Here is a 14,186-nt window from a genome sequence, read left to right as displayed (position 1 = left end):
AAAATACTCATCTTTCAATTTTTTTTAAAGATCCTTTTAAGAAATAAAATGAAAATAATAAAGATAATATATGAAATGAAAGTAATAAAAATAATATATAAAAGAAAATGAATTAAATTTTATTTTTTAAAATATATAAATTTTATTTATCTATAATTTTAATTTAAATTAAACATGACGAGATAATTGATTTTAAATATCCTGTTGGACTTTTTTATAACAATCATAATCACATGCTGACGAAATCATTACCATTTTTTTTCTTGAATTTATTCATTTATTGCTTTTCAAGCTAATCTTCTTCTTGTACACTCGCGATGGAAGTGAGAGTGGGATAACGATCAACAAGAAAACCCGCAAGAGAGATAACCACGTCTACAGTCTACAGACAAAATCCACATAGAAAATTATATACTGCACAAATTAAAAAATAAAATTGAAACAAAAAAGAAACGAGAGAGAGAGAGAGAGAACAAGACGAGGGAGAGAGGGCATTGAACAGAACGTTGCCACTTTTACATTTCGCAGGACGGAGGACGGCAAAGCCACAACAGAAAGGCAAGACAAGAAGAAGCTGAGAGAGAAAGCAAAAAAACACAAAAAACCCAGCAAAGATAACTCACTCGGAATAACCATGGAGATAAAAGATGGCACCAAAAAATGAGCTAGCTTGATGAGTTCCCAAGAAGAAGAAGAAGAGAAGCTTTATTTTAAGCTCTCTATGTGTGCTCTACAAGCTTTATTACTAACAACTTGTCTCCTGTAAAAAAATCAGACTTTGATTTTTAAAGTTTTTATTTCTTTTTTTGTCTTCTGTTGCAACTAACCCCCTTTCCTCGGCAAAGTATTAAACTCTGAAAGAGTTAGTCGTAGCTGGTAGTGGTGGGGCGGGGTAGTTTCTTGATTTTCTTGAAAATAACCTGAAGATATCTTGGTTTATTCAGTTCTTTTATCTTATTGTTGATTTTGTTAAATGAAGGCCATGCCCCTACCCTTTGAGGACTTTCAAGGGAAGGGGCTGTCAGATTTCTCTTCTTCTTCTTCTTCTTCTACTACTTCCTCTCCAGATCCATTCCATCAGCACCACCACAAGTGGCAAAACAACAACAGCAAAGAAAGTTGTGGTTTTCTTGTGGGCAGTACTGAGCCCACATCTGTGCTTGACACAATAAGTAGACAAAGCCCGCCAACATCCTCCTCAACACTGTCTTCTTCTCAAGGCGGAGGAGCTGGTGGCGGAGGAGCCTCCACCGAAACCACCAACGGCGTGGCAGCTGCTGGTGGAAGCAGCCCTAGTGTAGATGAAAAATGCGGACCGCAACTTGGAATGGAGGACTGGGAAAGTGTGTTGTCAGGGTCTCCTAGTCAAGAACAGTCCATCATAAGGCTAATTATGGGTGATACTGAGGACCCAGCTTTAGGACTTAACAAGCTGTTACAAAGTGGAAGTAGGTCTCAAGATATGGAGCTTAATGCATCAGGTTTCGGTGTGGTAGATCAAGTTTTTGGCTTTGAAGTACCCAATATGTGTACTGCAAGTGCCAACTTGGCTGTCAACAACAACAATATTGACCCTTCTTCAATCCATGGTACTTTTCTTGATTTCCCTCTGGTTAACCACAAAGTTCCTACAATTTTTAATATTGGTTCTGTACCTCACCAAAATCCAACACCAAATCCTGTTTTGTTTACTTCAGGGATCAGTCTTTTGCCAGGTTTGTTTCAGCAACACCAGCAGCAGGCAGCATTTGATCAAGACGAGAAGCCTCAGATTTTGAATCCTGGGGCGATAACCAACCAAAATCAACATCAGTTTGTGCAAAACCCAGCTATGCTTTTGCCATTGTCATATGCACAATTAGAAGAGCATCATAATAACCTGCATTTCTTATCACCACCGCCATTGAAAAGGCTGAATGCAGGGCATGTTGGAGCCAATTATATGCCGAAAGTCTTTGATTTGAGGCCTCCAGAGTTGTTTCTTCCGCGACAACAGCAGCAGCAGCAGAATCATCAGTTTCAAATGATGCAGCAGCAAAGGCAGGGAATGATGACGAAGCAGAAAATTGCAAGTGATGAATTGGCAAACCAGCAGCAGCTTCAACAGGCAATAATAAACCCGATATGTCAAGCAGCAGAGCTGATCGAAACTGGGTATCCGGTACTTGCGCAAGGGATATTGGCGCGGCTCAATCACCAGCTCTCTGTTCCAATCGGTAAGCCATATCAAAGGACTGCTTTTTACTTCAAGGAGGCCTTGCAGTTACTTCTCAATACGGACAATAACAATTCTATTGGTACTGCTTGTAACCTGATTTTCAAGATTGGTGCTTATAAATCCTTCTCTGAGATCTCACCGATCCTTCAGTTTGCAAATTTTACTTGTAACCAAGCCCTTCTTGAGGCTTTTGAGGGGTTTGAGAGAATTCACGTTGTTGATTTTGATATTGGGTATGGTGGGCAGTGGGCTTCTCTTATGCAAGAACTGGCTTTGAGGAATGGAGGCGCCCCTTCTCTTAAAATCACTGCTTTTGTTTCTCCTTCCTCACATGATGAGCTTGAGCTTGGTTTTACTCAAGAAAATTTAAGAATCTTTGCTAGTGAAATCAACATGCCATTCGAGCTTGAAATTTTAAGCCTTGAATCCATGGGCTCTGGTTCTTGGCCAATGACTCTTTGCACACTGGACAAGGAAGTAATTGCTGTGAATCTTCCACTTGGCTTCCTTTCTAATTACCCATCGACTCTTCCTGTTGTGCTTCGCTTTGTGAAGCAGCTCTCGCCCAAAGTTGTGGTCTCTTTGGACAGTGGTTGTGACCGAAGTGATCTCCCATTTGCTCACCATATAAATCATGCCATTCAATCTTATACAAGCCTGCTTGAATCACTTGATGCTGTGAATGTGAACTTAGATGTGCTGCAAAAGATTGAGAGGTTCTTGGTCCAACCATGCATTGAAAGAATGGTGCTGGGTCGACATGGTTGCTCTGATAGGACGACCCCTTGGAGGAGTCTGTTTTTGCAGTCTGGTTTCACTCCATTGACTTTCAGTAACTTTACTGAGTCACAAGCTGAGTGTTTGGTGCAACGTGCTCCTGTTAAGGGTTTCCATGTTGAAATGAAGCAGTCTTCACTTGTTCTTTGCTGGCAACAGAGGGACCTCGTATCAGTTTCTGCTTGGAGCTGTTAAGAAACGAGAATTAGCATTTCGGATATTGGTTCAAAGGTGCACAGCTCATACCCCCCCGTTTAATTTCTAATCTTTTTTGAATTTTGTTCTCTGGTTCGCTTTCGCCAATTGTCTTTGTGCTCTAGGCCTATTATTTCCCATCAAGAAACTGAAGATTTTAGTAACTGGATGGGTGTACAGTTCTCAGTTGCTTTCACTTCAGTTATCTGCTCATAGCTGGTTTTAAGGTGGTAATTGTTTGTTGTGCACCTGACAACAAGGCAAACAAGATGTGCATCTTTGGCAGTTTTGCTGAAGTAGGTTTTTTCCCCGATTTGATTCATGACTCATCTTCTGTTAAGTTTCAACAACTTGTCCAGAGTTTGCTAGTTCTCCTCGCAGGTGCTCTTGTTTCTGATGTTCAAAGTGATTATATTCTTACATGATTTAGTTTAAGAAAGCATCGAGACAATGGTTCTTATAATCTCAATAACTTATCTGCTTCATTTATGTTTTAGTAGTACGCCACATGATATAATCAGCTCTGCGCTCAAAAACTATCACTAGAATCTTTGGCTGAGGCGATCAAAATCTTTAATGATATTTGGTTAGCGTCATCAGAATCTGAATGTTCTTTTCATATGGGATGCGTCAAATCCCCATTTAGTGTTAAAAGTTTTACAGGATTGGATTGTTTCGTTCTCTTTTTTGTCTCGGTTGACGGCAGCCTTAGCTTCAGGGCATAGCAGATGCATCTGTAAATGAGTTTGCAAATGTAGTTTTATAGTTTTACCAATATGATAAAAGTAAATTTAGTTAATTCGATTACAGTCTTCCAGGCTTTATAGATTTGTGTCCTTGAAGGTCTCAAGGATCGTATGGTGATATTTATGTTTTCAGTATAACCCTCCCTGCTATTATTTATACACTGAATTTGCTTTTATTTTTCCTTGGTTTCTTTATCCCTCCCTCCCATGGAGGAGTCAGCCACTTGGGGCCTTGTGTCATTGGACCATTGCATGATTATTTAAGTCCTGCTTTCCCGTCATCCTCATCAATAAATACACCAATCGCATTATTCTACGATAAAAGCCATGTGGAAAGAGCGAGGACCCCTTATTTAATATTATATCTCAAAATAAATGAATAATAGAAAGCCAAAACCGTCGGCTCGATGAACTCTGTATGAATGCTCAAATGGTCCAGCAAATTGACAACCTTAATACGGTCGTTAATGATGATGTTATGGTGTCAACCAAGGTTGTTAAAATCGCGATTTTAACACGGCACGGAAAGCCTTTCACAAACTCGGATCGTAAAAACGGATCGTAAAATCGCGATTTTAACAGGAAATAATTAAAAATCAATTATTTCTGATTAAGTTACCAATTGTTAAACTTAACAACCCAACGCTCCAACACTCAAAACAACACACCCAGTAATAATTTCGAAATCTTAATCAGTAAACTCTTAACGTAATTACACCACCCTCTCCTTTCAAACAACCAAACATTTCCCATTTCAGTCCTCTCTTTGTTTCCTATCCTCATGAACTCCAAGTAATTATTTCCTTTCTCCTTTTAACTTGGTGCATTTTATCAAGCAGTTGGTGGGCGTTGCTGATCGAAGTGCAGATATTGTTGGGTTGGCTTCACTGGTGTCAATGGAAATGAATGAACTGGTTGCTTTGGATGTGGGGACAGTGAAAGGTTTGATCTTGATGTTAGTGATTCGAAAAAGGAAACTTTCAGTGGCTGCTTGTGATGCCATTTTGGATTTGTCTACTACTTTGATTGGAAGAAACAAAACCAGGGAGGAAACAGAGACGAAAAACCAGAATAATACAGGGGAAAAAGAACAAACAACAGTAAAAAAAAAAAAACAAAAAGGAGCATGCAGCAGAGACAGCAACAGAGAAGGAGAGAAGTTAGCTTTGGCCAATCAACACATCTCCGCCGTTGTCTTCGTCATCAAGCTCCAGCACCAGGCAAAAGCAGAGAGGAGACGAACGAACAGGAGGAGGAAGGAGAGACTCGACAAAGGAGAAGAGAACAGCCAGCCATTACGCCATCGTCATCGTCTTCGTTCCGGTGCATGCAGCAGAGACAATCTTAATTCAATCAGTTGAGCAAACTGATTGAATTAAGATTGTGTTAATTGTTTCTTAATTACCTTCGATCTGTTAGAGCCAATAAGAGGGCGACACGTGGCAGAAATATTGAATTAAAATTTCTTGCGGGCAAACTCGTGCAATCGGTGGTGAAATCGCGATTTCATGCGATTTTGCCCGATTTTAACGTTTTTAACTGTTTGAAATCCGATTTTGCTCATTTTCGAGTTTTATGAACGATTTAGTACGTAAAGTCTATATTGACTCGTAAAAACGGACGATTTTACGAGTTGACTCGCGATTTTAACAACCATGGTGGGACTGTTACTTGAGCGACTTTGTGGTCCTATGGTGGGAGAAAAGAGGTGGTCCAATCGGGAAAGCACTGCTACCCCCTCACCTAGAGCGGAACAGCACGGCACCCAATTTCTTAAAAGGTTTGAGGGTAGCCATGAAAATCGACAAGGGCAAAGATGCAAGTATACAAGAGCAAGCAACACGATTATACTTGGGCCCCATATAGCGTTCAAGACAGGGTTGGCTAAAATTTGATTTTTTTAAAAAATTATTTTGATGTGTTGTTATTAAAAATAAAAAAATATTATTTTAATATATTTTATTTAAAAATATATTTTAAAAAATAACTATTACTTCAATAACTTGTCAAAAAAATACATCATTACAATGTCAAAAGATAACTACCAAATTGCTGTGGCTGAAAAGCAATTCTTTCTCCATTTCTCTCTCTTTTTTTTAATTAAATAATAACAATAATAATCATAGATACTATTACAAATTGTAGAAAACAATTAACATATTAAATGCCAATTTCATTGTTTTTATTTTGTTTATCAAATGCTATAATGCACAAGTCTTTTGTTTCATTTAATTTTTTGGTTAAAGGAAAATTAATGTTATTGTTATTTTATGAGTTTTAAATAAGTGAATAGAGAATTCAAATGAATAATTAAATTCAAAAATATAATAGTATACTTGCCTTCAATGGTAAACAGAGCCATATGAATGGCTTTAAATAAATTTATTCCTTGCGTAGGAATGGATGTCTTTGCATTCCATCCATGCAGATCACTAGCAAAATAACTTGTTGATATGGAAGTAGTAGTTGATTTTTAAAATAATTTTTTTATTTTTAAAAATTATTTTTAATATCAGAACATTAAAATGATATAAAAATAAAAAAATAAATTAATTTAATACTAATAAAAATTATATTTTTTAAAAAAATACAGTTAAATCACATTATCATATAAAATCATGGAAAGAGCTAAAGGCAAACAATTTTAAAGTTTAGAAGTTGGGTGTCTCCATTCTCCAACATGTGTACTGTTGCCAACAAATCTTCCATTTCAAAGAACTTCAAAAAAACGTACTTGAAATGGTCGGAATTGTGGAGGGGTGTCTCCAACAAGTTCTGCTAACATGTGATACGCAAACAGCACAACAGTTTGTCCTAACAACCATGATTTTTACATGGAAAACTTGTAACAAAGTTTTACATTTCTATCTTATGAATAATGTCCCCTCATCTTATGAATAAAGTCAATTATTAATGAGATGAAATCCAGAAAATATTCACTATCAAATTAATAGAATTTTGAAGCTGTTTTTTTTTTTTTTTTTTTGGCATTTTGAAGCTGTTTTTTTTTTTAAAAAATTTGATTTGTTTTGCTTCAAATAATTTTTTTTATTTTAAATCGTTTTAATGTGTTGATATTAAAAATAAAAAATATTAATTTAATATAATTTTAAATAAAAAATATTTTAAAAATAATTATTATCATAATATTAAATATTCTTTATCTGTTTTTTTGGGTATGTTTTAAAAATATATTTGTTTTAAAAAAGTATTAAATTAATATATTTTTTAATGATTTTAATTTATTGATATTGAAAAAAAAAAGATTTATTTTAATATATTATTAAAAAAAAAGTTTAAAACACCCTGTACCTCATGATACCAAATACGCATGAAGATGAAGATGAAGATGAATTTTTTTTTTATAGTAGAGTTTAAGAAATTATTTGGGAATATGGTTGGAACTGTGTTTTAAATAATTCAAATTTTTTTATTAAAATTTAATATGATTGGTATATTTTGGATCGTTTTGATATACTAATGTCAAAAATAATTTATAAAAAAATTAAAAAATATTTTTATCACATATTTTAATATAAAAAATTATTTAAAAAATAATCGAAAACACATATTTAAATTATTTATATAACTTCAAATCCAAGTGGGCAGGTCTATGTAGGGGCTAAATGGTCTATACATTTGCCCCCCGTAATTTTAGGTTAATAGAGGACAAGTGTCTAAAATGACACTGAAGTCATTACAAAAACTACTTTTGTTATGGGCTTTATAGGTTGTATCCCATTGATGACGTCTCCTCGAGGTGTGCTCCATGCACATTGGTTGACGATAATGGTCCCGATATTTGGTGTTTTGAGTAAATTTACGTGTTGTTTAATTTTACAGATTTTAAAATTAATAATAATATAAATTTTTAATAATTTTAAATATAAATTTTTAATAATTTTAAAATTTATAAAATCAGTAATTTTTAAAAAATAAATCTAGAATCTAACAAATAATAAATAAAATACATCTCTCAGAATTAATCATAAAGGTATTTATACTTGGGTATAGATGCCTCATCTGGAATTTGAATGGTGCATAGGGAACTCTTCTTGCCCGAGGGTGTTCGCATCTTGTGGCGTGTTGGGCTATCAAGGCACACCGGGTCCAAATCGAAGGAGGCGTGCCCTCGAGGGCCACTAGGATACCTCGGGCTCAAGCTGGAACTCATGATCACGCAACGTGGAGACTTTTCTGTTCGATTGTGAAACTTTTCTTTTCGATCGTGAATCGCCATTTTAGTTGTTGCTGTTTCTTTCAAGTGTTTGTTGTTAATATTTTAAAAGCTAATATGGCAGTCTTTTCCATGTGTTGTTTTCAAAAGTCACAATCATACTTAATGTTTATTTTTGTGTTTAAAAAATATTTTTAAACAAATTTAATTTTTTTTATTAATTTTAAATTAATATGTTTTTAAATTATTTTGATGTTTTAATACCAAAAATAATTTTTAAAAAATAATAAAAAATTATTAATATTTATTTTAACACAAAATATTATTTAAAAAACAACCACAACCAAATAAACTCCACAGTTTTCGCAAACGGATACTCAATGGTGTGATGGCAAGAACTCCTCTACTTGATATGGTGTGCGTCATTGTTTCAACATTTAATTTATATTGCCCCCCCCTTTCCCTTTAGAATGATAATTAGTTAAAATGAAATCGCCTCTTGCATTGGACTCTCTCTTCATATCAAAATGGTGTGATGGAAAAAATCCTATATTTATTTATTTATTATTTTGTCTTCTCACTCACAAGATTTATTATAGCATTTCAAAATGTATACACACCCTTCCATGCATGCTGTTAACATTCTTCCCCTGCCACGTAAATCCTATCACGTTAAGAATTACAATTGTCCACTTCTCATCTCATGCCTCGCACTCATCTGTTTGCCTCTCTATCTGACCCTTGTTAGTGCACAACTCTCAATCTTATACTTCCACTATTTCAAAGTATGAGATATAGCTCCTTCCTGGTATTGCTAGACAAAAGGGTGTTTTGGTGTCCAAAATCCTTTCCTTCCTAGCTGGAGTATAGGAGTATTATGCATTGATTGGATCTTTGTTGATATCGCTTTTGGTTCTCGCATTTAGGAACATTTTCACGTTTGCCACTGGAGCTGGCCCAGTAACTGGTCTTATCATACCAGAACTTAGCAGTGCCAAGATGCGTGGGAAGATTATGGGGTTCAGTTTTTCTGTTCATTGGGTAGGCACTCGGTCATTTTTCATAATTTATTCTCTGGAGAAAGGAAAAGAAAAGTTTTGCCAAACCTTGTTGAACGTCCATGTCAAAATATCTAGCATTTAAATTAGTGGCCTTTTGTTCCATGTTTCTAATTGGAATTGTAATGGAAAACAGAAAAGAAGCAGCACCGTTGCTGTTTCCTGTCTTGTGTATTTTGATTGTAAGTGCTTTCATATCCTATGATTTCTGCTTCATGATGCTCCTTGTGAATTCTCCTTGGACATTTGATGTATCTTCTTTCAGGTTTGCAATTTCTTGGTGGGTTTATTATTTCTTGACTTGGAGATTTTTGGAGTTCATACCGGCCTTGGTAGCGTGTCCTTGTTAGCAGCAATGCTTGCAAGTATTCCATGGTGGAAACTGAAAGGCGATCTCTGCAGGAGATTGAAATGTCTCTGAACCCCAATTTCTCTGTCAGAGATAAGTAACCATAAACTGACCCCAAAGCTAAGATGACAGCAAAAGATGGAATTGTAATGGTTCAGTGAAAGGTTGTGACACCCGATCCTTGTTGCCAAAGTGATGAAGTTGTGTTGGAGTAAACTTAAATTTTCGTGTACATAACAGTTTTAGATACCAAGTGACCGGAAAAATTCTATGGATTTCTTCTCCTTTCACCTTTGCCAAAATTGTGCAGGAAGCCCTTTCATGTAACGTCAATCAAATTTGGTTCAAAGCCTACTTCATATTGCTTATTGGATCACTTTTTACCGAACTGTATGAAGCCATTGGCTACCCTATCAGTACATTCTTCTCCTTCAACCATAATTTATGCTTCCAAATTTTCATATAGAACGTAGACGATTGTTTTACAATCTTTATCGCATGTTCTTGTGCGTGAGTTTGTGCAGAATACATAATGGTAAATAAATAAATAAACCCCCGATTTTTCATATCGAACCAATTTGATAATCGAGATGTTCAGAACTCCATGCCCGACTTTATTTCTTCCTAGAGAATTTCAACTTGTTAAGGACATTATGAAAAGAACAGTTCGAAGGGTTGAACTTATTCGGCTTTAATTCTCTCTGAGCTCTTAGGCAGCTGCAGCCACAGAGGTTACTGATCACTGAGACCACGATGTGGGGAGTCCATAGATGATATTGCGGGCGACCCGTCATCACCAGTACCAGAGTCATCACCCGATGGCACTGGTCGCAATGGTTCCGCCCTCTGGCTGAGAATCTGAGATTACTCCTCGGAGCAGTCTGAAAGGTCTGTGATCAATATTATCTTGTTTCTACTTTAGGAAAACCTTAAGCATTTAGCCTCTACTTCTTTGTTTTGTTCAAGCACTGGTGATGCTGGTACGAGAAAGAGTTTCCGAGAGAGGTTCCCCGAAACTCGAGAAACTTTGTTCCTCCATAGTTACTTCTTAGAGAAAGACACAAAAAGATAGGAGAAAACAGAGAATCATTTTTTAACCCAAGTAGTGATAGAAAATGTAATTTTTTTTCTTTTAGCATTGAATCTGTGGGTATCATAAAATAACTGGTGGAGTGATATAATTTTTTTCGAAATCGGTCACAATTTAGCAAACCTGGGGCGTCGGCAATTACAAAACACTCAGTTCCTTGATGTCAATTTCTGGTAAAAGGTAATAAAAGGAACAGCAGTTCCCTCTTACCAGTCACTTTTGGCATGTTCCCCTAGGATAGATACAGACCAGTACAATAAAGAGTTACATCCGATCATCCACACATCCGATGAACCAAGTATTCCACATTTCGACTATTTCGCTACAGATGTGAGTCATGACTGACACACACTGGTCATGTCCTTTTCATGAGGTACCCCAAAATGATGCCTACCAAGCCAACAAGAATTATGTACATGAAGGGGATGCCTCCTCGACTTTTGCTAGAATGATGCCTCAACAGCTCCTGCATACATTGCACACGAATTCATTTTTTAAAATGGGCTCCGCTGATACTGCCATTAATGTTAGCTGCTATTAATTTTCTATCACAGAAACTAAATCGTAATTCTGTTTTGTTTTGTTTTTTCATTTTTTGGATTGGGTGAGGGGGTGCAAGTATAATGATCATAATCAGGAAAATACGAACTATATCATGGCTGTCGTTTTTCATAACATTTCACAGTTAAAGGTGAAATACAAGAAAACATGTTGGATTATGCATATATTTCCTCGTACAATAAATGAAAAGAGGTATCACACTTCAGTATAAAATTGCTTTCATACAGAGAAAAATGCATAAAAAGCAACAGGATCAAGTGCATAAAAACACATTTATTTGCCATCTCTAAAAAAGTTTAACCATAAATTTTGACTCAAAATTGTTGTATAATTTGTGGCATTTGCTAGATAAGCTTCCCCTTATCCTCCCTTACTGAATTCATCAAAGAATATGGATTTCTCTTAGTATTTTTCTTTTCTTGGTACCTAATATTTCTTGGAGTCACAACTGATCTAAAGGCAAAAGGTTGTCTTAACAGAATTTCACCAATTAAGCTCACATGATATATTCACATACTAAGTGCCTTACCAGTTCTTGTTGAAGTTGCTTTTTTTCCTGAATAGCAGAATTTCTTTCCTCAGTCAGCTTGGAAATAAGAGCCCTTGCCTGAAATCACAAGTATCAGTTCAATCACAGTTCAAGCACATGACAAGGTCTCCCCATCTACATCCTAACAAGTCTATTCAGTGTCAAAGAAACAGCATTTATACACCACGAGTTCATAATTTTTTTTGTTTTCTATGCATGTGACGCTGAATAAGAAGCAGGGAGAATGGTATCTCTGTGATATATCCTATAATGTGGAGAAAATTAAAGGTGCAGTCTCACCAAAATTATCCAGAGGTTGCATAAAATATCAAGAGTGGTGGCCAAATCCTAGTCGTGCAATTGTCAATGAATGGGAGACAAATGCAGCCCAGAAGCTGGAATTGATAAATGGCTTGGCTGAGATGTTATAGAATCTAATGCAAGGCAGGACTACCTAATTATCAAAGCTTGTTCAAACTGGCTTGGCTAAACAGCTAATGAGGTATTTTGAAATCTAATGAGAGGCAAGACTACCTCATTATCAAAACTGGTTCACACTAGAGGATAGATGTGGAATCTGAGTAGCTCCATCAATCATAGTGATGCACCAATCAACCAAAACAGGAGGATTTTCTTCCTCTTATCAAAAGAGAGTAGCACCCCCTACTAATACTGACAGCATGTTTCATCCTAACACATATTCCCTCCCACTCAAGAGATAATCGGTACAATTTAAAATCAAAACAATGAAAATCCCAAGAACTGGGATTAAATAGGAAAAGAGAAGATAGCTGCTTCACAAACAAAAGAATCTTTTTTGTTAAATATAACGACACTCATCAAACACAAAATTGACCATATTATACAAGATAAACAAATGAAAACATGAACCACTCATTTAGCATGTCCAATCATGCATCATTCTTAGTTTTTCCAACATTTGGGCTCCAAAATTTATTAACATAGGAAAAAATGACAAACCTCAGCCGAGTTTTCTTCAGGTTCTGATCCCTGGACATAAGACCGTGAAACCTACAGAAATGATCCACGTTATAGAGAAACAGTCAATCAAAATGAAAAGGCAAATATAAAAACTAAAGCCAACCATAATTCAACTCAAAGACCAGGGCATCAGACACTCACAGCAGTCTGTTCAGAAGAACTAAGATTCCCATTATCCGACACAGAAACTCTAGGTGAAGAACCTTCCTCTGATCCTTCATGCACCGGCGATGGTGGTCTAGGTGGAGCAACATAAGCAACCCTCAATTTGCACTCTTCAACTTCATGTCCTGCCTCCTTATTAAACTGCAAAACACAGAACATTAAAAAACAATTTTCATAACCCATAAAATCAAGCTAATCAAAACTCAAAAGCATAAAATCCTCGCAATTGTGTCGTTACCATCTCTGGAGTGATATCCTTAAGTGTAGCTCCAGGACTTGTAATTACACTTAGAAGTAAGAACTTGTCCTTGCATTGCATATCAGGTGGCATCTCCTTTTGTGCTTGCATTGTAACTGACATAAACAAACAGCCCGTCAATAAATAAACACAAATTAAGTAAGATATAATTAGTAAAATTGTTAATAATTAAAGCACAAAGATTGAAAAGACAAACCTATAACATCACAAGTGGACCTTGGCAACACGACTCCTGTGTTAGGCCTAACACAATACTTCTTTGGATTTGTTGTCTTAATCTATAATAATAAAACAGCAAATCAAGATTATGAAACAAACCCATTTGAAAAAAGAAAGGCAAAATATTAAATAAATTTTGGATTAATTAATTATTACCTTGAAAGCAACATAATAGTCACTCTTATTTAACAACCGGAGAGAACACGAGATCTGCTTCCTTAATTCAACTACAAAAATCATGTAAAAAATAAAAGCACATTCATAACAAAGAAGTTTTTTTTTAAAAAAAATATTCTTCAAAGGAAAGGAAACAACAACAACAACAACAACAACAACAACAACAATAACAGCAACAATAATTTCTTCACAGAATGGTACGTACAAGGGAATTGGAGCTCTTGAGGCTCGATGCTGAGAAGCTCATCGGTACTCATTTTGATGGGATCGGCGAGAGAGTCAGCGGAGATAGAAGCTGGGGATGGTCTCCCTTGAGAGAAAAGTGGTTTGCCGTGAAGGAGAGAGGCGAGTCCGGTCTTACGGTGAGAGAGAGACGAGAGAGTAAGAAGAAGAAAGGAATGAGTGAGGGAGAGAAGTCAGTGGAATTCTAGAAGAGAAGTAGAATTAGTAAAGTAACGACGTTACTTACATGGGACAGTGATGCCATGTCATGTTGGAGTTTCCTTCAATTTGGGTTTACTTATCTCATGTTATTAACCATTATAATTTTTGCGATAAAAGGTGTTTTTTTAAATAATTTTTTTTATTTAAAATATATTAATTTTTTAAATATTTTATTTTAAACATTAACATATTAAAATTAAAAAAATTCTAAAAATATTAA

At 35.7% G+C, this 14,186-nt stretch overlaps 2 protein-coding genes across 2 annotated transcripts; one reads left to right on the top strand and one right to left on the bottom strand.

Moving 5' to 3' along the window:
- The first annotated feature begins 396 nt into the window (after positions 1-396).
- Positions 397-3,675, top strand: LOC118042199 (scarecrow-like protein 6). The gene is made up of 2 exons (XM_035049806.2): positions 397-1,589; positions 1,698-3,675. The coding sequence occupies exons 1-2, from the start codon at positions 974-976 to the stop codon at positions 3,188-3,190; spliced, it is 2,109 nt and encodes a 702-aa protein (XP_034905697.1). The 5' UTR covers positions 397-973; the 3' UTR covers positions 3,191-3,675.
- A 6,996-nt stretch (positions 3,676-10,671) lies between these two features.
- On the bottom strand, positions 10,672-13,973 carry LOC118042198 (vesicle-associated protein 1-2). Its single transcript, XM_035049805.2, has 8 exons — positions 13,728-13,973; positions 13,502-13,572; positions 13,323-13,404; positions 13,106-13,221; positions 12,844-13,008; positions 12,682-12,732; positions 11,701-11,778; positions 10,672-11,076 (listed from the first exon to the last, which is right to left on the bottom strand). Exons 1-8 carry the CDS (start codon positions 13,777-13,779, stop codon positions 10,966-10,968), a joined length of 726 nt encoding a protein of 241 aa, XP_034905696.1. The 5' UTR covers positions 13,780-13,973; the 3' UTR covers positions 10,672-10,965.
- Between the last annotated feature and the right edge of the window lie 213 nt (positions 13,974-14,186).

This window comes from Populus alba, chromosome 2 (genome assembly GCF_005239225.2).
Source record: "Populus alba chromosome 2, ASM523922v2, whole genome shotgun sequence".
Taxonomy (NCBI): domain Eukaryota; kingdom Viridiplantae; phylum Streptophyta; class Magnoliopsida; order Malpighiales; family Salicaceae; genus Populus; species Populus alba.
The sequence above is the reverse complement of the archived record's forward strand: the minus strand, read 5'-3'. Positions and strand labels throughout refer to the sequence as shown.

Bases quoted from the DNA above. Each gene is read 5' to 3' on its own strand.
- LOC118042199 (XM_035049806.2), top strand. From the start codon at position 974: ATGAAGGCCATGCCCCTACCCTTTGAGGACTTTCAAGGGAAGGGGCTG. The intron at 1,590-1,697 runs GTACTTTTCTTG...TGTTTACTTCAG, and splicing joins TGACCCTTCTTCAATCCATG to GGATCAGTCTTTTGCCAGGT.
- LOC118042198 (XM_035049805.2), bottom strand. From the start codon at position 13,779: ATGAGTACCGATGAGCTTCTCAGCATCGAGCCTCAAGAGCTCCAATTC. The intron at 11,779-12,681 runs GTTTGTCATTTT...TTGTGATTTCAG, and splicing joins CTGAAGAAAACTCGGCTGAG to GCAAGGGCTCTTATTTCCAA. The intron at 11,077-11,700 runs GTAAGGCACTTA...CAATGTATGCAG, and splicing joins AGCAACTTCAACAAGAACTG to GAGCTGTTGAGGCATCATTC.